This window comes from Zonotrichia leucophrys, chromosome 1A (genome assembly GCF_028769735.1).
Source record: "Zonotrichia leucophrys gambelii isolate GWCS_2022_RI chromosome 1A, RI_Zleu_2.0, whole genome shotgun sequence".
Classification (NCBI taxonomy): Eukaryota; Metazoa; Chordata; class Aves; order Passeriformes; family Passerellidae; genus Zonotrichia; species Zonotrichia leucophrys.
Window position 1 is genome coordinate 38,544,857 of NC_088170.1, and position 22,653 is coordinate 38,567,509.

A 22,653-nucleotide genomic window follows, 5' to 3' on the forward strand; every position below is an offset into this window, starting at 1 on the left:
TAAGAATGTCGAGTTTTTTGCTTTCAAGTTTCATGTGAATTTGGGGTTGGGTTCTCCACCCTGACTCATCTGGAGCAGCATCTTGTTCTGCAGGTACTTGCACAGGGTCACTGGGGGAAACATTTGCTCCACAAGGTGTGTAAAGGTGCCAGAGTTCAATGAAAAAAAAGAAATAATAAGGAGGGACAGTCTTCACTCACTTTCAGTGCTCACGTCTCCCTTCCAGCTCTGCTGGAGTCACTCACTCTTGATCTGCCATTTCTCCTGCACTCTTCTCCTGAGCTTCCCTCTCAAATTTGCTCCTGTCACACCTTTAGCTGATCTGCTCCATCCCTCCTGTGCTGGCCCTCAGGTTCCTACACCATGATGACAATGAACAGGACACACTGCTGTCATAGCCTTGTCCCTACATGATCCTATCAACTCAGAAGTCTACTGCTGAAAGCAAACCTTTCACCCTGACGTGGAAGACTCTGCTACTGCTAAGCCCTGAATCATCTGAGCTGCCCAGCTAATGCCCACAGCTCCTTGCTGCAATCTGGTTAGTAAGTTCAAAGGTGTACTCACCTGGGCTGGAGAGTAACATCTCATGCACAGATGTCCTTCGGGTTCTGTTCTACCACCACCTCCTCCTGTTCCTGCTCCTTTTCCCTGTCCTGAATTTGGAGAGCCTGACTTGTGGGAGCACAGTCCGTGAGTAATTTCCATCTCAAGCTCAGCATCCATCTCTGCATCCTCCTGGGCCTCCTTGTTGCTGTCATCGAGATGTTTCATGAGCACAGCTACCACCACGTTGATGAGGACAAACTGGGCTGTGAGCACAAAGCTGACAAAGTACAGTGGGGAGATGAACTGCAGGTTGCTGAGACAGCTGCGGTCATCGTGGCTGCAGTCACGCAAGGTATCCTTGAGGGGAAGTTGGGATTGAGAAGGAACCATGGAAGGAAGGAAAGACTAAAGTAAGAACAGAAACTTGGCTGTTCTCTCTGTCAAAAAACACTGATGCTAATAGAAAGAAAAAGGCAGACACTTCTGTCACCCCATGTCTTTTGGCATAATTCCCCAAAGAATCTAGGATACTCTCTGTTCATATGCTGTTTGCTTCAGAGCAAAACCATCCAAAGGCATATGAAGCAAACTTTCAGACCATGACATGTTGCTGCCACCATAGCCCCACATATGTAAACAAGACCAAAAATGAGCAGGCTGGTACTGCCTTCTCCCATCTATTCTCAAAAGCACCATTTGTGATGAAAGAACTTTCCTTTCTCCACGTCCTCTGAAGGAAGTATTTATTTTGTGTTTTCCTGGTAGCTCTGCAGATGAGTGCCGTGTCCAACACACATGTCCTGTGCAGTCCTGACTACACTGGATATTCCCTCAGCCTAAATGATTTTCTTGTTCCTCCCAAGGAAAATTGGCACTTTTCTCAATCAGATGTCTCCAGGACTAGATGTGTCCAAAGCATGAGTTACCATAGTGGGAAGAGAGACTCTGGACCAAGCAGGGACCTTATCTAGCAACCCAGCTTCTGTGTTCGGTTCCCCTTCCCTTTGCTAGCCCAACCTCTGCTGAACAGACCACACATCAGAATTTCTCTTTCCCCACAAATTGGAGATCCTTGCCTCCAAGTCCCAGTTACCTTCATGATCCCGTTCCAGTTGTCACCCGTGGACACCTGGAAAAGTGTGAGGAAGGCCATCCCAAAGTTCTCGAAGGTGGCGTGGCGGCTCATGCCCTCACAGGGGTTCTCATCGTTGCACACTGAAAAACAAGGGGAGTGCAGGGCGCAACACTCAGGAGAGGACACACTACCAGCCCTGAGACCAACAACATGGACTCACAACCTGAAGAGCTCAGGTAGTGAATGGTGTCAGCACTCTGCCCAACAGTTGGCTGTTAGCTATCAGTCTGGAAAAATCCATGATGGCCCAGCCCCAGGATATCAGGCAATGTAACTGCTGCTAAGGGGGATCCTCCCAGCATGTCATTGTCCTGCCTTTCTTCTTGACCAATATTCCATGGCAAGAGATGTAAATAAGATTTTACAAACTTTTTATTGTAATCTTGAATGCAATGTTAGGGACAGAGTGCAGGAAAAGCAAATGTTTAAGAATGTAAGAGAAAACGGAGGCTGCTCTTATTTTGTTAGCCTGTTAGGATAACAATTTAGAGGGAAATTCCTCTTACATCAATTATGCATAAGGGAGAATGAAGTGCATCAAATAACTCAGTCCCTTAATTGAAGAGTTCTGATTTTGAGAAACCCTAGCCAACATATCTGTGGCTCACACTGAAGCATGGTCTGCTTGAGACTTACCCAATTTTCCAAAGAGCTCCACTCCTAGAGCAGCGTAGATGAAAAAGAGGAGCATGAAAAGGAGTCCAAGGTTTCCCACCTAAAAGCAAAGGCACCATCAGCCTATCCCAAAGTCTATTTCATTTGTACAGAAAATGTTTCTGCATTTCCAGGTCTGAAGGAAGTGAAATCCTGGTATACAAATGCAACCAAACAATTGCTCAACAGTTGAGAAATGTTCAATGATGGATCCAGTTGCCATCAGGGCTGGGGGAGGAGCAGGAAGGTGGGAAGAGAAGGCATGGAAAAATTAAGGACTTAATGGGTTTTTTTGACACACCAAACAGTTTCTGGTCTGAATGCATGTGGTCACTGGGCCTACGTTAGGAGCATCACTTCAGGAATCTAATTTAGTCATTGCAACTGCTGTGCCATCCAAATTCAGGAGAGAAATAAATTATTCAGCCCACCCACTCCCCTGGACTGCCACATCCTGGCTCCCTATATACTCACTGGAAGGAATTATTTCTGATGACTAAATTAGACACCATAGTAAATGCTGTGAAAGCACACTGCTGGGTCTGTGTCTACAGGGCGTTAAGAAAAGGAAGTTAATAAAACTTAGCTAAGGACTACATTTCCAAAGGGCTCTTTAAAATTAAAGCTCTATTCACTATTAAGAATTGCTGCGGTGTAACAAAGACAGGAAGGGAATTGAAACAGGACAACTGGAGATGCCTTGTATGCCATTAGCAAGCCAAAATCCCTGATTTGAGTCTGTGCTCTAGGAACAAAAAGAAAAAGGTCAGGAAGAGGAGAAAGTGCAAGGGAAAGGACAGCTTATTTTAAACTACTTCTTTTGGCAAAGCCAATAAATCTTAGAGAATAATATTACAGATAATTCAATTGTCCCCCGAAGACCCAGTGTATAAAATATGGAGACTAGATTCATTCTTTTAACGCTGAAACTGGTGGATTTTAGACCTTGAAGTTCAGATTTTTACGCAACTATAAGTATGGAGGGATTTTTTTATCCCTGCTACACAACTTTATTAATCAAAGCCAACCTGTTATAGGAAGCAGCAAAAGCCACTCAATAGGAAGTCATAGGCTTTGATACTGGAGGGATTAAGTACTGCTTGTTATTATCTTCCAGGGAATACCTAGAGACCAAACTTTCAGGTATCTGCTTGCTTTGAGGCAGGTATTACTGACCTCCAAAAACCTGGCTTACAAACTTGGTTAGCAAAGGAGCTGTAGGCAAATGGGAAAAATCAAAAACGAGAAAGTGTGGAACAATATACTTGTGGTTTTTGGCTAGGACCAGAAACAGAGACTCACAGGTCCCAGCTGTGTTCTTTGCCATCTTGAGCAAAACACTTTACTGTCTGATGACTCTGTTTTTCTGTCTACATGACAGGGATATGAATATTTCTTCCTCCCTTATTTATTATCTGTATTTTGGGGGTAGAAGTTGAATCTCATCATTTAAGTGCAAATATATTGCAGAGTCCTCTTACCAACCGTTTCTGGATACTATTTCTTAATATCTGTGTGCATTTATCTGGGTTTCAGAATAAACATGCCACAGACATGCAGACACTGGATCTGAAGACCTGCTCTGTCCCAGATCCTTTCCTGAGAAAAATCGTCTGTTGTGGCTCCTGGAATGGAAAAGAGCAAGGTGCAAAGAAGCTGCACTGAGCCAGTCTGTGGCAGCAGAGCTAATAAAAAACTAATAAAAATTTACATTCCAGATCTGCCTGCACTAAGACCATCCTTTATCTCCCCTTCCTTCTATTGTCCAGTGTATCTCAGCCCACAACTATCCTGAATGATGTTGTATATCCTACAAATGAATTATTAATATTGTTGTTATTACTATTATTATAATAAATCACAAATAAATATTGCTTAATAAAAAGCATGGAAGACCAGACAGAGCTCAGGATCCATAAAAGATCACAGAGTTTCCTTTTCACTTTTGTGCCATCATATTCCACTAATTCAGATTGACATTTATTGTCACCCACACCAGAAGTAAATTCCCTGGGTAACTACTCACGCTGTTTTCAGATTGATTCCCAGCTCATCATCACTCACCAGCACTGGCACATTAGCTGATAAATCAACTGACAAATGCCTGTGCATTTTGATATCACACAGCAGAGCTGCCTTCTCAGGGCCTGCCAAGGGACTGGTCTGATGTATGATCGGCAGAGCCACTTGGTGCCATTACTCCTTGCTTAACAATTCTCCCCCAACAATCCAAAAGGAAGGGGACCAGACTCCCTGACTGCTCATCCATCATGGAGGATGCTCACAGTGGGCTCGAAGCCTGTGTAAAGCACGGTGTCAGCATCTCGTTTGGGAGCAGCTGCCACTCACAGCTCATGAGATCCTTCTGTCTCGATGTCTTGCAGCAGACACTTAACTGCCGGCTGTGTGAGCCACAACACAGCGTGTCACTGCTTCTCATGCATGAGCTGCTCAGAAACACAAAGGGATCCAGGAGGAGGAAAGAAGAAAAAGTAGGAATGGGGGAAGCACTGGCTAGAAAAGGAGAGTGCAAATGAAAAAGGAGGGAAAAGGTGACACATTCGGGGAAGGGTGAGAGCTGCAGTGATGGAAAGATGTCCTTTCGTCCTGAAATGGCTTCCAATCATTCTTTCCTTCTTATGGAGAGCGGAGAAAGGAGCCAAGGACTAGTTGCAAACAGTTAGACACTAGCTAGGCATGAAGGGAAGAAACCTACCCTTATCCAGGGGTCAAGCCTTATTTTTTTCACATGCTGGAGAAGAGAGATGTGAGGTGAGCTGTAACCACAGGAATGACACAAGAACTTGGACATGACCTGCAGGCAGTTGCCTACACACCACTGTAGACACCACCTCTGAGACCCCACAAGAATCAACCCTTTGGGAAAAGGGACAGAAGAGGAGAGTCTGTTGGGAAAATGTTTTACCTGTGGCAGGGCTTGAACAACTGTATCCAGCAGCGCTCGCATTCCTGTGGCCATCTTCAGTAGCTTCAGGACTGCCACAACAAGCACAAGAGAAGTGTCAGTCAGACTGAGCTCAGAGGCATCCTTTGTGTGACTTACTAATAACAGTAGCACAAGACAGATGTCCTGTATCTCGTTCCCGTAGAAAAACTGGATTTTCCCCTCATTTCTCTTCTTGCTTTTGATGGTACAACCCCAGTTGTTCTTTCTCTTCAAGCTGACATCCTTTTTACTAAATATTTTCTTTCTGCCACCCGTGTTTGTTGGGTTGCTTCTGCTTCACCCAGACACTCCAGCCACATGCTTCTTCCCAGGAATGTGTGTCCTAATTGTCCTTCTGCTTTGATTTTTCCTTCCATCAGTTTCTCTCCCTTCAGCCATTGCTGTTATGCCATCTTGTCACACCTTGGCCACCCCCTTACCTCACAAATTTCAACCTGCTCAGTGGCCTCTGCTCCCCACACCACTACTATAGTTGCCCCAGAAATGAGTAACAGAGAAGGTTCAGCTCTCACATGATCTGCCCACCCTCCCAGTGTTTCATCTCCCAGGGAACCAGAAAGCCTGAGCTTCTGGGCTATCCTAGATCCTAGAATCCCTGCTGGGATGTGATGAAGGACATCCCAGAGGCTCCTCGAGGGCTGGGGGCAGGGCAAGCTCACAACTTTACAGCCACTGCTCAATGAGTCGTGGCACCAAGCTGCACTCGATGGCCACATGCACCCTGCTCTGGCCAGCGTCTCTCTCACCCCGGGCGATTCGCAGCACCCTCATGATCCGGATGATAGTGGGGTTAATTGGGAGAGCAGCGTTGATTTCAATCTCTTCCAATGTGATGCCCATGACAGACAGCAGCACAATGGCCAGATCGAGCTGGTTCCACCTTTAGGAGAAAAATTGAACAGAATAAACGAAGATAGAGTTTTTCCACTTTCCTGAAAAAGAAAGGTACTTGTCTCCACTTCATCCTAAACATTTCCTTACGCATGAGTTCAAGGCCCACTCTGAGTCAGCCTATATGGGCTTTTCCAGAGAAACAGAGATTCACTTTGCACACACCCTGAGCAGCCAGAGGCAAGCCAGGCTGATTTTAAAGCAAGGAGCTGTGTTACTATGGCGCTACGCTTTGACTAATGGGCTCAGCTTTTCACGGCCTTACTACCTTGAATCAACTTTGCTATATATGTTCTGCTTTTGCATGCTCACAGTTTGCCTCAAGGGCAGGAAAAAAAATGTCTCGCTCTAACCTCATCTCCTTTGCTTTCTAGCCTAACCAGCAGACTGCAACCAAGAGGCAATTTTTGGACAACTCTTGCTATTGCCTAGGCATTGCACCTTGTGGAGGATGAGGTGAGGTCCATGCGGTGCAGAACTGGGAGGCAGTCAGAGCACTCTGCCACCATTTCATGGTCTAAATAGGGCCCCATCCCCAAACTTCTACCCCAAACCCAGCTGTCCCACAGCCACAGCTGACAACCCTCTGCTCACCTGTCTTTGAAGAATCGTCGCAGACCAAATGCCACCAGCTTGAGGACTGCCTCAAACACGAACACAGTGGTGAACAGGTAGTTGCAGTATTTGAGGGCGGTCTCCAGGGACTGCCACAGAAAGAGAAGGAAAAGAATTGAGGCAAAAGCAACATCAAACACATAACCCCCCTGTGTGGGGGACTCTCCTAAGTGCCAGGAACTCATCCTGGGTGCAGAAGCTGCCCCAGATATTTATGGTGGGGTGGGGAAGTGGCCCCACGCTTCCTACCTACTTGAATGTGGAGGTCGCCTACTAAGGGCAACCACCAGCCAGCCCCTCTGCTCATCAGAGATGGGACCAGTTCTGAGGATCAGTTACTGCTCCTTTCTTCTGTACTGTTCAGCATAATCAGGAGGAGGAGGCTATTGCAAGAGAATCCACAAAATGCCATCAGGCTTTTCTTCTGCCAGTAGCCTGTGCCACCTGAGTGACACATTGTTAATGGCACTGGCATAGCTATCAACCAGGAGTGAAGCACAGAGGCTACTCTGGGTGTGGATTCAGGTCATCTCTGCTGTGCCTTGGTCTGGTGCCAGCACATCACATCTCTGAGCTGTTTGATTTCTGATTCTTTTACAGGCTGCCCCTTCACGACCACCAAGAACCAGTGTGAGCAGTGGGCAGCTTTTGGTGGCATTTTGTACTGGAAGGGTTTGAAGTGCTTTGAGAAGATTGTTTAACAGAGCCTGACAGCAGGCTGGCTTGGGTGGAGCTGTGTTCCAGGGAAAGGAGCTGAAGAGTAAGGAAGACTAGTAACTTGTTGAGGAGCAAAGATCTGATGTGAAGACACCAACAGATAAAGGTTGAGAGTTCCTGAAATATAAAACTGGGCACCATCTAGGGAAAGATGAGAGCTGGGCAGTTGGGCAAGATGGGCAGGAAACAGGAGGAGCCTGGCAATAGATTTTAATGAGGACAGATTCAGCCCCTGATCAAAGCCTGAGTTACCTCAGACATTCTGTTCAGACATCAGAGGTGTCACCTAAACCAAGGGTCTTCTGAAGAGAAAACTGAAATGTTGCTGGGCAGATGTCATGATGAATGCTCTATCTACAAATGGAGGTAGAAGGCTCCTTTGATATGTGCAGGATACATTTTTCCCGCCAAAAGAATCTGCAGCTTTGCCAGGAACACTGAGAAGTACATGGTCTGTACCCAAGCAAAGTGAAAAACTTATTTGGCCTCCAAGGTGCTGTATTTGGAACCACACCCTGCAGCTGAGAGATGCTTTGCTCAGCACTTTGGCCCTGCAGTTTTTCTTATGAAGAAAAGGGAGCTTGGTAAAGATGGACCATCCCATGACATGCAACCAGCCCCTCTGGTTCTCTCAGCTGAGGCCACATAGCAGGGGAATTGGGCTAAGATTTGGAAATCTGATGCAAAGCCTGAAGTTCCCAGGACACTGCTGATTCCACCACTCCTATTAGGAACAAAGGAAAAATAAAAAGCAGAGCAGGCAGCTAAATTTGGGTGACCCACATATCCACTTACTAATATAAAGCACAGAGACTTAATTGTACCATGCTTTCTAGGGGCTTGACTTTTGCTCAGACACTTTCTCTCTATGGATTTTAATGGATAACAAGTGTCTGAATAGGAACTACCTTTCTGGATACACATGAAAATCTTCACACAAATTTGTCTACTACAAAACTAATTCCTACCAAACTTTAACAGTAGTTTTTAGAGACACCCAAGTGTCCTATTTATGCTGGTGGGCAGCGGTCACCAGAGAGCTGTACCAAAATGGCACTGTCTGGAGGCAGGACTTCTCTCCATGATCTCACTCACCACAGGTTGGTTGTAGTGCTCCAAGGACATAGTGACCACGTTGAGGCAGATGATGAAAGTGATGAAGATGTCCAGGTAGTGGCTGGTGCAGACCGAATGGATAAGGAGCCGTATGTGGCAGTAGGTAGCATAGTACGGCAAACGCTGTGCCTCTTCAGGGGAAAGAGGGATGTGGGCAGAGTTAGGAAGAAATCAGAAGAAAGAGAGAAATGGGTAAGAAACACTGAGGAGGGAGAAGGTGTAAGCTTGGTGATAGGCATTGAAAGAAATTGGAATGTAGTTGGGAGAGAGAAAAACCAGAAAAAATAGGTAAAGGACATAGGGAAAGGGGGAAAAAATTAAAAACAACAACAACAAACAAAAAACCCAAAAAAAACTCACCCAAAGAAGAAATGGGGAAAAATACATAGGAAAAAAGACAAAGAACAGAATACTAGGAAAAAAATCTGTTAGACTGTGTTTGTGGGAATGGTGCTAAATCAGCATTTAATGTCTTGACAAATTAAGATCACTCTTGATAAAAGGGAGCAGATGGTTCAAGGAGAGGCCCTGGGGTGTTATAGGAGAGAAGGGGAAAACTGGAGCAGAGGAAAGGAAAGCATGCCCATAGGCTGTGAATGGAAGTCTGGGTAGTAGGGATGATTTCCAGGAGCAAGTATGCTTCAGCAATTTTTATCTAAAGGTAACACAAAACAGGACAGAAACACTAGGAATAGGTTTCCTTCACCACAGAGGGTTTTAGATCCCAAGGAGTGACACTGCAACACTGGGGTCACTGGGACACAAAACACAGGGATCTTCCTCTTTTTTTTTTTTCCCCTCTTATTAAGATTTGTTTAAACACAAAGAATGGTCTGTCCAGGTTCTTCTTCAACCACCAGCTGAGCTGCAGGAAGCCCAGGTGGGACTCTACCCCAAGCACAGGAAGCGCATCAATGTGTGCATGCCCCATGCCAACAGTGCTCGTCAGCATGTGCACAGGGGTGTTTTTTGTATGTTATCTCCTGAGGAGCAGGGTGCTAAAACCCTTCCTCAGTGCCTTCTCTGGAGTCCTAGCAGACCTCCTCAGCCACCCCTCTTCCCCAGACCACCCCAGTGAGGTGTGTGGTGACACAGCAGTGGTGCGGGGAGGAAGGCTGAGAGCACGGCCACGAGCGATGGATTTTGGAGACCAGCTCATTGGGAAAGAAAAATAAGAGGAAAAGGTTTTTCTCAGAAAACCTTGGCCTACGAACCAACCAAACACTTAGGCTGTGCCTTACTCCTTCGCTTCTTCTCCAAGCGTCGCAGGCGCTTCTCCTCCCGCCGGCGCGCCTCCTCAGCCTCCTGGTGCTGCCGGCACTTGTGGAAATTCTCCACCACCACCCCCACGAACATGTTGAGCACAAAGAAGCTGACGATGAGGAGAAAGGAGATGAAGTAGAGTAGCATCCAGGGGTTGTTGTTGATCACTGGCTGGAGTGGGAGGAGAACAGAGGCAGACATTGTCTTAGCAGTAGAAGAATAGGGTGCAGTGGGTGGCAGCCCAACAGATCCTGCTTTACAAGGTATTGAAATAACCATGAGTGGGCCAGGAGGGAGCCAGCATGCCCAGAAAGACACATGCCATTATTATTTCTTCATTACAAATAGATAAAGGCCCACTGACCCTACCACAGACACCCACAGCATAGCCATAGCTACACCTTCCTGCGTGGACTAGACAAGACCATGACCCCTTACAAACAGGTGAGCAAAGGATTCAGAAGAGGCCTGGAAGGGACTCTTGGTTTGAGGGAGATACTGAATCAGGATGTTAAAGGATGCTTCTGCCTTACAGGCACAAGGAAAGTGAAAAGGTCCTTTCACAAGAAAGTCCATGTACCTGCTGGTCAACAGCCACAGCATCGAGTCCATTATACATAATATTGACCCAACCGTCCTTGGAAGCCAGAACAAAGAGGGACATCAGAGCCTGCAACATATAAAGCAAAACGGATGTGGAGCAGGTGCATTTGGCAGGCAGAAAAAAATTATTGTGGGTTTATGCTCTAATACACACAGCACTGCAATACTCTTCCTGTGTCTCTGCACACATCAAAACCTGCTCTTTCCCTGATGGAGGACAGGGACAGGGTGCAGCCAGACCCACCAGAGGAGAGAGTTTGTGAAGAACATCAGCTTCATGGCAGGAGAAAAGAGAAAATCAAGCTCTCTGCTGCCACCACTTTTCTTTCCCACTCATCTTGTAAGTATCATTTTGATACCAACCAGCTAGTGACACAGCTTCTGCATGGGCATGCAAGCCAAATAACTGCCCCTTCTGGCTTTCCAGGCACTGCATCTGTTCCCTGGGGAGGAGACAAACCCTGTGTTGGGTTCCCATCGGGGGGGGGAGCTGTGGGCAAACTCACCTGTCCCAGGTTGTCGAAGTTGTACTTGTGGTGCACCCACTTGTAGTTGGCTGCCACGCAGTCAGACCGGTTGGTGATGTTCCTGATGTCGACTCCCAGGCAGTGGTAGAACTTGCCCTTGAAAAGCTGCAGGAGGGGAGTGACCCCATCAGCCCCTTTCCCCACAGGGCTCCCCATGCTCCCTGGGATCTACAGAAGCTGCCAAGATGCTGCATGGCCTGCAAGACTGCAAGCCACATAGAGCATGACAGGGACACCACCAACGCAACGTGCAGTATGGGCTCAACCATTGCAAAGGAGGCAAGACCACCCCTGTAAGCTCACACTTGGCTTTTCAGCTTTCTCCATTGCTCCAGGGCAGCAGTGACTGTAAGCCCACCATATGACAGCCCTTAAGGCAGCCTTTCTGGGTACAAAGGGAAAAAGTAAAGTATCTTCCAATCAGTCCCCTAGAGTAATCTTCACTCCCTGCTTCCCAGTTACTGAAAGTGCTGATGGGAAAAGAAGATCTCATCTGAGGGTAAAGAACCAGAAAAAACATCCTCTTCTTCTCATATATATTTTTTCACAAAGCTGCACTGCACTTCTGTGACTCTTCTGCCCAGGGCTCTTTTCCCCATATGGAAGGTACTGGATTGTGCATTTGTACAGATGCATCAGAGCAAACTAAGTATAGCGCATTCCCTGAGATGGAAGTAACGCCCACACCCTTGCTCCTCTGCAATGCAACAGCCAAAAATAAGGAGGATTAAATTAAAAAATTAAAGAAGTTAGTGGGTGGATTTAGGGCTCAGAGTGAGGGGGAGAAGGAGAGCTGACTGGTGGCAGGGTTCATGTGAGCAGGCACTGAGCTGCTTGCCCTTGTGGGGAGACACGGGTGGGTCCAGGGAGCCCTGTGCTGTGCCAGCCCTGGGCTCTTGCTATCACACTGACCCAAACCCTGATCCAGCTGCTGCCAGGTGTGAGCACTAACTCCTGTCTCTCATGTCCAGCAATGCCTGCACTTGTTGAGCACCTGTCTGTGCTTGCCAAAGGCAGTGTCATTATGGAGATGACTTGTGGAAGAAGGCAAACACAGAAAATTCACTGGCTTCGCTGTTTCTCCTGCTCTGTTTGACTCCCTGTGTCTGTTATAGGACCTGGGGGTACAGATGCCCGTGGGGTGGGGGCTCAAGGGCTGTTTGATGGACAGTAACAACCTACCTGCACACCCAAGATGCCAAAGATGATGAAGAAAGCACAGCAGATGAGGACAATGTTTCCTATGGGCTTGAGGGAAGAAATGAGGGTCTCCACCACCAGCTTCAGACCAGGGGCTCGGCTGATGACTCTGGAAAGAAGGAAGGGGAACAATGACAGAGGGACAGGGCGGGGAAATTTGACCTAAGCTAAGCATTTTCAGCAGCAGCAGACTCCTGTCTCCATGGGCAGTGACCCCTAAGTGGAGATCCCTCCCCCAAGATCAAAAGGCCTTTTCTCTCCCATGGATTTATTCTTTGATGAGGTACCTCCAGCATCAGACCCATATGGCTAAGGGGGACCTCCTTGTGGCCTATTGCTTGTTAAAAACCCCACTTTGCCTGGGACAGCTGGATCTGACCCTGGGACCCCTCCTGGGGGTAACCAGTGGGAGGAGGGGGCCAAGCAGGGCTTGGTGGGGTTCTGACCGGAGGGGACGGAGAGTGCGCAGCAGCCGGAGCACTCGCAGCACGCCCAGGATTTTGGCGCCACCAGCAGAGGCCACTGAGACCACAATGTCAATGAGAGACACAAAGACCAAGAAGCCATCCAAGATGTTCCAACTGCTGCGGAGATAAGCCTGGTCCCCAAAATACAGGCCTAGAGAGACCACCTGGAAGAGAGGGGAGAGAAGAGGGGGTGAAATGGCTCCTATGCTACCTGATAGAGGGCAACTGTGGAGAGAATGGGAGGACGGGGAATAGTTATCAACTCCTCATGACACTGAAGTGTCATCTCATAATTTTTTCCTTTCACCTGGATGTCTGTGAAGGAAAACACCTTTTTTCTGCCTCTCTGAGTAACGCTACACTGTAGGGGATACACAGGAAATCTTTCCCTGCCACACCAGAGGCTTGTGGAAATTCTCCTGGTTCAGAGATCACCTGGGAGGTAAAGTCAAGCACCAAATCCGTACTTTGGCTCTTAAAGGGGTAATTTGTTTGTAAGCAGTTCTCAAAAACAGTGGGTGCTACAGAAACTGGTGGTCATGGGGAGATATTAACATCCTCCAAATCACGGTCAAAATTCAGATATGAATTTTAGGGGTTTAACTCCCAGCACACAGTTTTAGGACTTTTCCGCAAATACGAGAAGGGAATAACAAGGTTTTCTGGTTGTTGCAAAGTATTTTGACATCTATTGAATCATTATCTCAACTTTGAGCATGTCATTAATATTGTTGTAATGTCCCCCATTCTTGCTCCAGGAGAAAGGGAAGGGACATTTGACATCATTACAAAATCCATACTAGAGTGCCAGCTATCCTTCATGAATACTAAGATCCAACTGGATCTAATGCCTGCAATAAACATCTCCTCTATTCCTAACAAGACAGGACTGAACTCCAGGCAGTACCTGCCTTTATAAAGGTAGAGGGAAGGACTGGCACACCAAAAAGATGAACACATTTTAAAAGGGTGCTGAGCAAACACAAACAGTGTTTGACACTGGAAAAAGGCTCTGAGCTGTTCTCCAGTAACTTACCTTCAGTGTCATCTCAGCTACAAATATTGCTGTGAAAATGTAGTTGGACACAGTGAGAAAGATTCTTTCCTAGAAAAAAAAAAATAAACAAAAAGAAACAAAACAGAGAAAGACCTTAAATGTATTTTTACAACTTCTTGTTACCCTGTCAGTCCCCTCTGATGATCTTGATATTTCTGCATTCCTGTGAAGGGTCTGAAAGTTGATGAAATAAGGGAGATGTTCTTGGCAGAGGTCAGTGCTAGGCAGCTTTCAGCTCATATACCTTGGCTGGGACAGGATCCTATGCAGCTCTGCCAGACCATAGTGGATGGGATTTTTTTGCATCCTGCAGATCTGGTTTCAAGGCAGCCTCTGCCCTTTTCTGTCAGTGCTGCTCAGGCCTAACCTGCTGCACTGACCTGGCACTCCTTCCCGAAGAGCTGCTGAGCACAGACCACTGACTGTGTCCAAGTGCAGCAAAGTCTGGGAGTCAGCTAAGGCAGACAAGCAGAAAAAGTAATTTCACTTGCCAGCTTGAGCTACCTCCAAGATAGCTCAAGAGCAGCATACGTGAACGACAATGTGCCATTCCTACAGCATGGAAGTTACTTCTATCTCTCAGTTCCACTCCTTGTCCCTTTTGCCATTCATCCCTTATATGCAAGCTCCTGGAGGAGACACTTACTTTCCAAGACAGAAGGAACTAGGCTTTCTGTGTTATAAAGTGGGTTTCCCCATTATAAGAGCCTGCAGGGGAAACACATATTTATGTCAATTACTAATATTTAGGTATTTGAATAGATGAGTCGGAGCTGGTGTTTAATGCTGAAGTTCTTCCAGAGATCATAGGAGGACCAGGAACACTCAGGAACCACTGTTAAAGGTTGTGCTATAAAGTGGGTGACAGGTAATGGTTCTCACCGTGCTTCTGTGCTCAATCTGGGGTCTTTCCAGGGCAATGGTGATGCAGTTCAGGAAGATGAAGGCCAGCACTACGTGGTCAAAGAGCTTGTGAGCAATAATGGTTTGGCAGAGGAGGCGAAACCTGCAAGAGAGTTCCAGTAGGCACCTGTGCTTGGGCAGAACAGATTTAGGAACAAGGAGGACACAGAATTAAGTATTCTGGCTAAAACTGGGCTCTGATATAGCAGCTTTCCTATCTCTGATACTGATGTCCCTTGGAATGGCAATAGCGCAGGGTGGTAAGTGGTCACATAGGGAGCCTGGAGCAGAGCAAGGGCAGAGCAATGTGCTGAACCTCCATTGATTTCTCCAGTGCCAGAGTGGTATCCTAACCACTATGACCCTGTGCTCCTCTCCTGACTTGTAAAGAGGCTGAATTCCAGTTTTCCTCCCAAGCTCACACTTTGTACCTCTCCACAGCAAAGAGGCCACATGCTGAAAGCTCAGGAGAGGCAGGTAGGTTGGCAGATGTGGGGACCACACTTCTGAAAGACACTGTGTATGTTAACATAGGTGTCACACAGAGCAAAAAAAGCTCTCCCTTGTGACCTAAAATGAAAGCCTTTTCTATTCAAGGAGGCAATATGGGTGACAATAATGTTAGCTGGGGTACGTGGACATTTTCTTCTGGTAAGATCTCTTTAACAGGAAGAACTCAACCCAAATTTCCTGGTTTTAGGCAAGAAGAGTTCTAACTTTACCCTAAAAGGTGTGATATAACTGCTGGTAAGTTGGTACTGGTACTGTAAATTAAATGAAGATGCTATTCTGGTACCAGGGGAGGAAATATCAGTATTATGGAGTCATCAATAATGCATTCTTTATCCTCTTTGTGTTAACATTAGTATTCCTTGCCTTGCTTTGCTATAAATATTTATGATTACAGAAAATAAAAATGGGATGCTCCAAAGGGAGGGAAGATCACAATAGCTATTTAGGATGCTCAACTTTCCTCTCAATGCCACAGTCTAGGAAAAGAAATGCAGTTTGGCTGTAGAAGGAACAATGGAGGAGAAAATACACGTTCTCAGCTGCTAAGTTGAAGTTGCCACCTAGCACCAGGGATATGGCCAGCAGAGCAACAGAATCTGTCCCACCTTCTCAACCCTCTCATGGCAAAAACTGTACAAACCTGTTCTGTGGCGAGAAGAGATATATGGACCAGTCTTCCCGTAACTCACACCAGTCTGGCTTATAGACTTCCATCATCTTCCGGATGCGAAAGCACAGGCTCTGTGGGGATGCAGCAGAAGCAATTGCCACTGGTCACCTTCCCACTTGCCTGAGAGAGACATTCTTCCTTTCACATCTGACTCAAATGCACCACTACCTGCTTTTCTTTAATCCCTCGATTGAGAAAATCAACTCAAAGGCAACAAGTCATGGAAAAGAAGGTAGAAGCTGCTTTGCCAGGGCTTGTTTACCTCTTGGCATCTGGTTTCCTCCCCAGATCATGAAAATAAAACTGCTGGTGTCCCTTCTAGAGTAGGATGCCGTCACATAACAACTTCTTAGAGGTGTTGGAGGGACTGTGTCACATGAGGCCCATATTTCCTCCCTACTTCAGCTAAATCAGAAGCCAGGACAAGAAGGCTTTCTTTTGGCACTTGGGCTGAGAATTTCTTACAGACATTTATGTCTGTTCAAATTTCTACTGACCCTCACTCCACTTTTTCCACTCTCTGATCTGCTCACAGATTGCTGTCCCCCAGGCTGATACCACAAAACCCACTTGCCTTGTCTGTGGTGCCTGTGCTTCCTGCTCTGGTCTGCCGATGTTCCCCATGCAAAACTCTCACTCTTGCACTGCCTGACCTCCCCTGCCTTGTAGAAATTACTGGCTGCACTGCTCTGAAATAACAGCCCCTGACTGACCACATGGATGTTGCACACCTGCCTTCCTCCCACCACCCACCTGCCTTGCAAGCAGCCTGACAAGATGGTGTGAGCTTGTCTGTGCCTAGAAAGTCCTATCTGCATGTAGTCCTCCGGCTGTCCTCCAGCTCTCCTAAAGCATCTTTGCAAGCTTCCCCATCCACATGCAAGGAGACTGAAATTTGATGATGGATTTGGGGTATCCCAAAGCACTGTGATGTAACCCCAGAGTTCTCCACCAAGCACTCACATAATCTATTTCTTCATCATCCTCTCCCCGTTCTTTGTGGTTGTTCATCTTTGGGAAGATCTCCTTGACAATACTGGGCATTTTGCCATTGCAGTCCTGATGCTCACTGGCCCCAGGTGGTGCTCCCAGCCTGTGGGTCACTCTGTGGCCAGAAGGGACCGAGGCCAACTCCAGCAGGTCACAGGAGCCTTTGTTATCCAGAGAGAGTGTCCGGCGGTGATGAAGCACCCTTCCTGTCCCATCCGGCTCCCCATCTGCCGCCTTGTGCGCTTCCCCAGACAGGAGGGACTCGTGCTCAGCGGAGGGAGGTTTGTGTTTCAGGCTGTGTCCCCGGGCCAGGCTGTTCCAGCTGGAGCGACGGCTTCCCCAGGCTCCACTGCGGCTCCAGGCGCCATAGTGGGAGCTGCGGGAGCTGGACTGTAACAGAGTGGTATGGGGACTTGGTGACTCTGGGCACAAGGAGGGAGCACGTGCTTCTCTCTCAGAGCACAGACTGCTCCCTGAGCCCCTAAGCCAGAAGGCTGCCATTTATCAGACACTGAGCAAGTTGCATGGTGGGAATTCAGCAGCAATCTCAGTAAATCTGACAATAAATTGGTAATGAGTTAGCAATGGTGTTGACTGTCATTACTTTATAGCACCATCTGTGTGCAAAGCACTTTCAGGGAAGGTAAGTAATAAAGCCAAAGGCCAGGTGCCTGATATTGTTACTTACACCAGCACAGAGCAAGAGGAAAGTTCTCAAAGAATCTGACTGGCAGCTTTTTACACTGCGCTGGGGTTAAGCATAACACAAGGTACAGGGTGATGGATTATCTGACACACCATCTTTGAGTCCAGTCTTAGTAAAAGGGAGAAATGAGAGAAACAGGCTTGTTGGTTACAGCCTAGTCCAACCACGTGAGCAAGGTATCATGTAGTACATGGCTGCTGGCACTCCCTGTTTGGAAATAACAGGGGCATGAACCCTTTAAGCACCAAGGCACTCCCGAGAGCCGTGTATGCCAGTGGGTAGAAAGCCCAGTAGCTGATGTTACAAGGTGAGCAGGTCTGAGATGCACTGGTTGACAAATTCGCATGCTTGGGGAAGTGCTATGGGGCAGGAGAATGAGCCATGGGGAGCTCAAAAACAAGATTTCCACTGTTAGAAAAGCTGTAATACAATCCCATCTGTAATGGGACTTGGTGGTTCTGCCATCACTTCTTAACTTAAGGCAACATTTTGTGTCCTTTAATCTAGGAAAACAAAGAAAAGGCAAGGAGGAAAAACATGTTCCACTGTAAGAGGGAGACTGTCTTCTTGGTGTTCTCCCTCTCCCACACTCAAAGGATTATAGATAACTAATCTTGAAATAGACTTCAAAAATATGGAAATTTAGAAAAATAATGTGTACTGACCTGGATTCTAAAGACAGGCAATAGAGTTGTGTCAGAAGTCTACAGCAGCAGGGCAATCCTTCCCAGAAATCCCCAGATGATGGCAGAAAACCAACAAAGTGCTTGGCCTTCAAAGGAAGTGTATGACACACATTTCTACTCCCTCACTCACCAAGGACCGCTGGTCATAAGTCATTCTCCCCAGGGACATCACACTGCTCTTCCGGGAGCCAACGGCAACTCGGATCTGGTCAAGCTGCAGTGAGTTGCGTGAAGAGTTGGTCACCCCCCCAGAAGCCACTGGTGGGTTGGAAGAGGGCAAGGATGGGTCCAGGTGCCCATTAGGTGTCACAGGAATTGCACAGAGCTTGGGATCTGAGTGGAAAGAGGCAGAAAGAAGAATGAGTTAAGAAGAAGTTGGGTTCCTCACTATCCAGTGACTGTTTTGATGCCTAAGCAGTTTAGCACATTAACAGCAGGTAACAGATTGTTAGCCCTTTAGCACCAATCAACATCAATTTCTCCGATTTAGGGTGTGGTGACAAAGGCAGTGCAACCTGGGAAGGCTTAAATGTCATTTCCTCAGCCCCCAAAACCAACTACGACGAGCAGAGTGGTGGCCAGGCATCCTCAGACTGACAGGCAGAGCATGAAGGCGGACAGAGGGACAAGAGCGTGCTTCTGCATGCCAAGAGCAGACACCAGCATCTTCAGGTCTGAACAAATTCCACCAGCTGTCAGATTGGCTACTTAAAGTAGTTAGGCTGAAACATTGAGCAAGAGACTAAGATATAGGGATAGCCACAGCCATCCATGTACTGAGGTCACCTTAAAATTCCTGCAATCATACTGCATACAAAAACTTCATGACAGTCTATCCTACTACACTGCCCTTCTTCAAATGACTGATCCTTGACCTTTAAGATCTAGGACACTTTTGAAGGAAATCTTAAGTCCTGTCAATGACCATCAGCATTTTTTGAGATGCATGGAAAGGACAGGGTGTAGAATTTTAATGCCTGAAAGGACTGGAGCAATCATTTTTGTTTGACTTATTGCATAATGAAGGTCACCTATCCACGTCTGCGTGACAGGCAGCCATGATTCCACTAACACATCTGTAACCTCTTCCTCCTCTGCCGTCTCAGGGGTCTGACTGCCTGCATTCAGCATAAGCTCTGATATGGTACAACCATGTAACTCAGGATAGGATTGCTTTGAAAAGAGCTTAGTTGCAGGAAAAAACTGTGAGCCAAAAACTGGAGCCACTGCTCCCTGCTGTGGGAGCTGCATTTATGCTCAGAAATGTGCCCATGGTGCTTGTCTGAGTTGTGCTGTGAGTATGCTTGTGCCTGTCCTTGCACCTTGCTGGTCCTGATCTTGTCTTGCTAACTGGACTTGGCTTGACCTTAGACCTTCCTCACCACTGTGGGTTTGTCTGGTAATTACTGAACCCTTGGCAGACCCTTACTACTGTCAGTGGACTTGCTCTGTTCACCTTGTGCAAGAGTGTGCAGCGTGACGCCTGGCCTCCTGCCTGGCTCTCTGTCCCCTTCAACTCCTGGCTCACCATCCATTGCAGAGCAGGCTACTCTCACTGCTCCCTGCCACCAAGTCCTGTTTGAAGTATCATGTCTCTTGTAGAAAGACTTTCAGTCTTTGAGGGATAGAGACCTTAGCAGGCAGTTTCTACTCAGATTGTTCCCACTGTTAATTATCTCTCCTTGAAAATATACGGCTTTTTTTCAGCCTGAATTTGTCTAACTTGAGTTTCCGACCTTTCCAATCTCATTATGCTTTTTTCTGCTCAATTAAAGAGCTATCTACCACCACAACCTCCTCCTTCTGGTCTACAACTACAGAGAGAGTGATCAAGTAACTTTCCTGATTTCTCTAAGCTTCATTAGTCTCTCACTATGAGGCAAGGCTTCCAGATTTGCCTGAGTCCTTTTTACCATCTTGGTATCCCTTCTCCAAATATGGGTTTCAGATTTGGATACAGTGTTCCTGAAATAGTGACCTTGAAGATAACCAGAGACAGCCTCATTTCTCACTTCCAGTTGCTGTTCTGGAGGTCATTCAAGAACTGTTCCACTTAGTTACCACATTCCTCAGGATGCCAACATGCCTCTGTTTTTCCACAAATAACACCACAAACTGGCATAAAGTTCAAAATAAAAACTGGCAAGTTCTCAGAAGTGGGAGTAAATTTTCTGCAGAATCTGCTTTTAGGTTTCTCACCAGACAGCAGTAGGACCCTAGCAAATAAGACTGTTTGAGCCATTGTACCTGAGCCTTCCTGGAACTCTTGGAATTGATCAAACTCCTCCATGTTTGAAGAACTCTGATCTTCATCTGAGTATGACCGGTTGGCATCACCCTGGAACACACAGATTTAGAAGTTGGAAACTCAAACACAAAAGACCATTTGTTTCTGTCTTTCATTTGTGGAACAACTGCAAAATTGTCCTTGGCAGTCAGGCATCGTGTGAGCACTGGAAAGAGTCTTCTGTGATTTGGGATGGCTGAAAGACTGCACTGCTTCTTTGGATGGGTAAAGGGCTCACCCTAAGGTAGGTTCTGTTGTGTTACGCAGAACAGAAATTGTGAATCTCCTTCCAGAGAACCTCTTTCCTTGCAAGGAATAACACTCTTTTTTTTAGTTTTGCTTGATGGAATACTACCCTAACAAGGGTTATTTCATGAGTGAAATTAAAGAGGGGTGATATTTTCTAAGTCCTTCACTTCAATATCCTCAAAGTGTCACAAAGGATCCCTTTTTAGCACCTCTGTCCCTCTTCTGATGAAGCCTTGGTAGCAGCTCACCTCAGCCTGGAATCCCTCCACAAGAATGGCCACCAGAAGATTGAAGAGTACATAATTCCCAAATGTCATGAGAGCCACAAAGTAGAGGGAAGCCCATGGCGAGGTGGAGGCCATGCCATTATAGAGTACAACATTCCAGTCCTCCTGGGTTAGGATCTGCAAGAGAGGACGAGAAAGTCAGAAAACATGATGGAAGAACATGGAGCATATTCCCAGAAAAGGACAGTCAGAGAATACACATCGGGACCAGAGCAGGCCTCTGACCTTCCCCCTTAACACACACCCACTGTATCTGTCCAGCTGTTAGCTGAGCAAGAAGAAACAAGAACAGCCATTAGGACAGTCATGTGCTGAGTGTAAAACTTGGGAGTTGCCACAACAGGAGTGACCTTTGCACACTGTCTCCTAGGAAGGAGGAAGGTCCCCTGTTTGAGATATACACCAAATGTTTGGTTCCTATATGCAATTGTTCTTCCTCCACAACCTTCTGTGCTGTCAGGAGTCAGTGCAGTACTCCTCAGTGAGGAACAAGCATCTCCTGATCCTCTTCACTTTGCCCTGGCCCACACATAGGGAGCAAAGTGGGCTCACCTGGAAGACGGTGACGATGGCCCACAGCAGGGAATCAAAATTCTTCCGGTCAGGAACTGTATCTCCTGTGTCTGTCCTGAGGCTGAACTTGCAACCAAAGATGTGCATTCCCAGGATGCTTTGGAACAAGATGATGTCAAATATAAATACTTCTGGTACCGCAATGAACTCATCAGAGTAATTCTCTTCTCATGAAAATCTAATGCAACATCACAGAAGCAAGGGAGCAAGGGGTACAGCAACACAATCAGAACACTAGGAGCTATCTGTGAAGAAGGAACTACATATTGCAACCCTGTAGGTCACCAAAAAATTTGCTTTCCATCCCTTCTGACTCAGAGCTCATATATTCCCTCCAACCTGTCAGTCAGATCTGTCCTTTCTACTGTCCTTTTTGCTCTCATATGTCTTCATCTTGCTATCAGGGCTTGCTACCATGGCATGCACAGACAAACTTTCTTGGTTGCTTCCTGCTGCTCTTCTGCCAGAATCAGCCTCCAGACTGAACTGTTACTGTAGCTAGTCCTGATTAGCAGGAGACTTCACCTATCCTGTAATGGGACATTATGCTCAATGTCTGCATTTGCTGGCAGTATTTCACCACCCCATCCAGGCCAAAATCCTCAGCTGCTGAATCCAATTTAAGGCAGGAGCAAGTTCAGCCCTTATGAAAAAATAAATATTTGTCAGTACTGTCTTGGCCTGGAGCAAAGGGCAAGATGAGTTATGCAGTCATGCTCTGGAGCTGCTGTCCCCATGAGCCACACAGTGCCAGTCCAGCACACCGTGAGCTGACTGCCTGCTCACCTGAATATGAAGATGAAGAGCATGAGGAGCATGCAGAAGGTGGCTACGTTGTCCATAGTCTTCATCAGCACCACCAGCTGTCGGCGCAGCGCCGGCATGAAGCGCACCAGCTTCAGCACGCGGAGCAGGCGGAACGTCCTCAGCACGGACAGGCCCCCGTCTGCCTGGCCAATGATCTCCCAGATGCTGTGGTCCAGACAGGCATGGCAAAGATGAGCCACAAATCAAAATGCAAGCGAGC

At 46.9% G+C, this 22,653-nt stretch overlaps 1 protein-coding gene across 6 annotated transcripts in view; it reads right to left on the minus strand.

Annotated features, from left to right (window-relative positions):
• CACNA1I (calcium voltage-gated channel subunit alpha1 I) overlaps positions 1-22,653 on the minus strand; it is a 163,141-nt gene that overhangs the window by 10,757 nt on the left and 129,731 nt on the right. For all 6 annotated transcript variants that reach the window (XM_064702363.1, XM_064702362.1, XM_064702361.1 and 3 more), the window contains 21 exons: positions 22,413-22,598; positions 21,606-21,723; positions 21,015-21,170; positions 20,478-20,568; positions 18,361-18,563; positions 16,812-17,228; positions 15,819-15,919; positions 14,645-14,768; positions 13,742-13,810; positions 12,685-12,869; positions 12,221-12,347; positions 11,018-11,143; positions 10,489-10,578; positions 9,887-10,079; positions 8,625-8,776; positions 6,792-6,901; positions 6,053-6,186; positions 5,265-5,335; positions 2,321-2,399; positions 1,643-1,764; positions 568-906 (listed from right to left, as the gene is read on the minus strand). In XM_064702363.1, the coding sequence (XP_064558433.1) occupies positions 568-906; positions 1,643-1,764; positions 2,321-2,399; positions 5,265-5,335; positions 6,053-6,186; positions 6,792-6,901; positions 8,625-8,776; positions 9,887-10,079; positions 10,489-10,578; positions 11,018-11,143; positions 12,221-12,347; positions 12,685-12,869; positions 13,742-13,810; positions 14,645-14,768; positions 15,819-15,919; positions 16,812-17,228; positions 18,361-18,563; positions 20,478-20,568; positions 21,015-21,170; positions 21,606-21,723; positions 22,413-22,598 (3,193 nt within the window). The remainder of the gene's footprint in view (positions 1-567; positions 907-1,642; positions 1,765-2,320; positions 2,400-5,264; positions 5,336-6,052; positions 6,187-6,791; positions 6,902-8,624; positions 8,777-9,886; positions 10,080-10,488; positions 10,579-11,017; positions 11,144-12,220; positions 12,348-12,684; positions 12,870-13,741; positions 13,811-14,644; positions 14,769-15,818; positions 15,920-16,811; positions 17,229-18,360; positions 18,564-20,477; positions 20,569-21,014; positions 21,171-21,605; positions 21,724-22,412; positions 22,599-22,653) is intronic.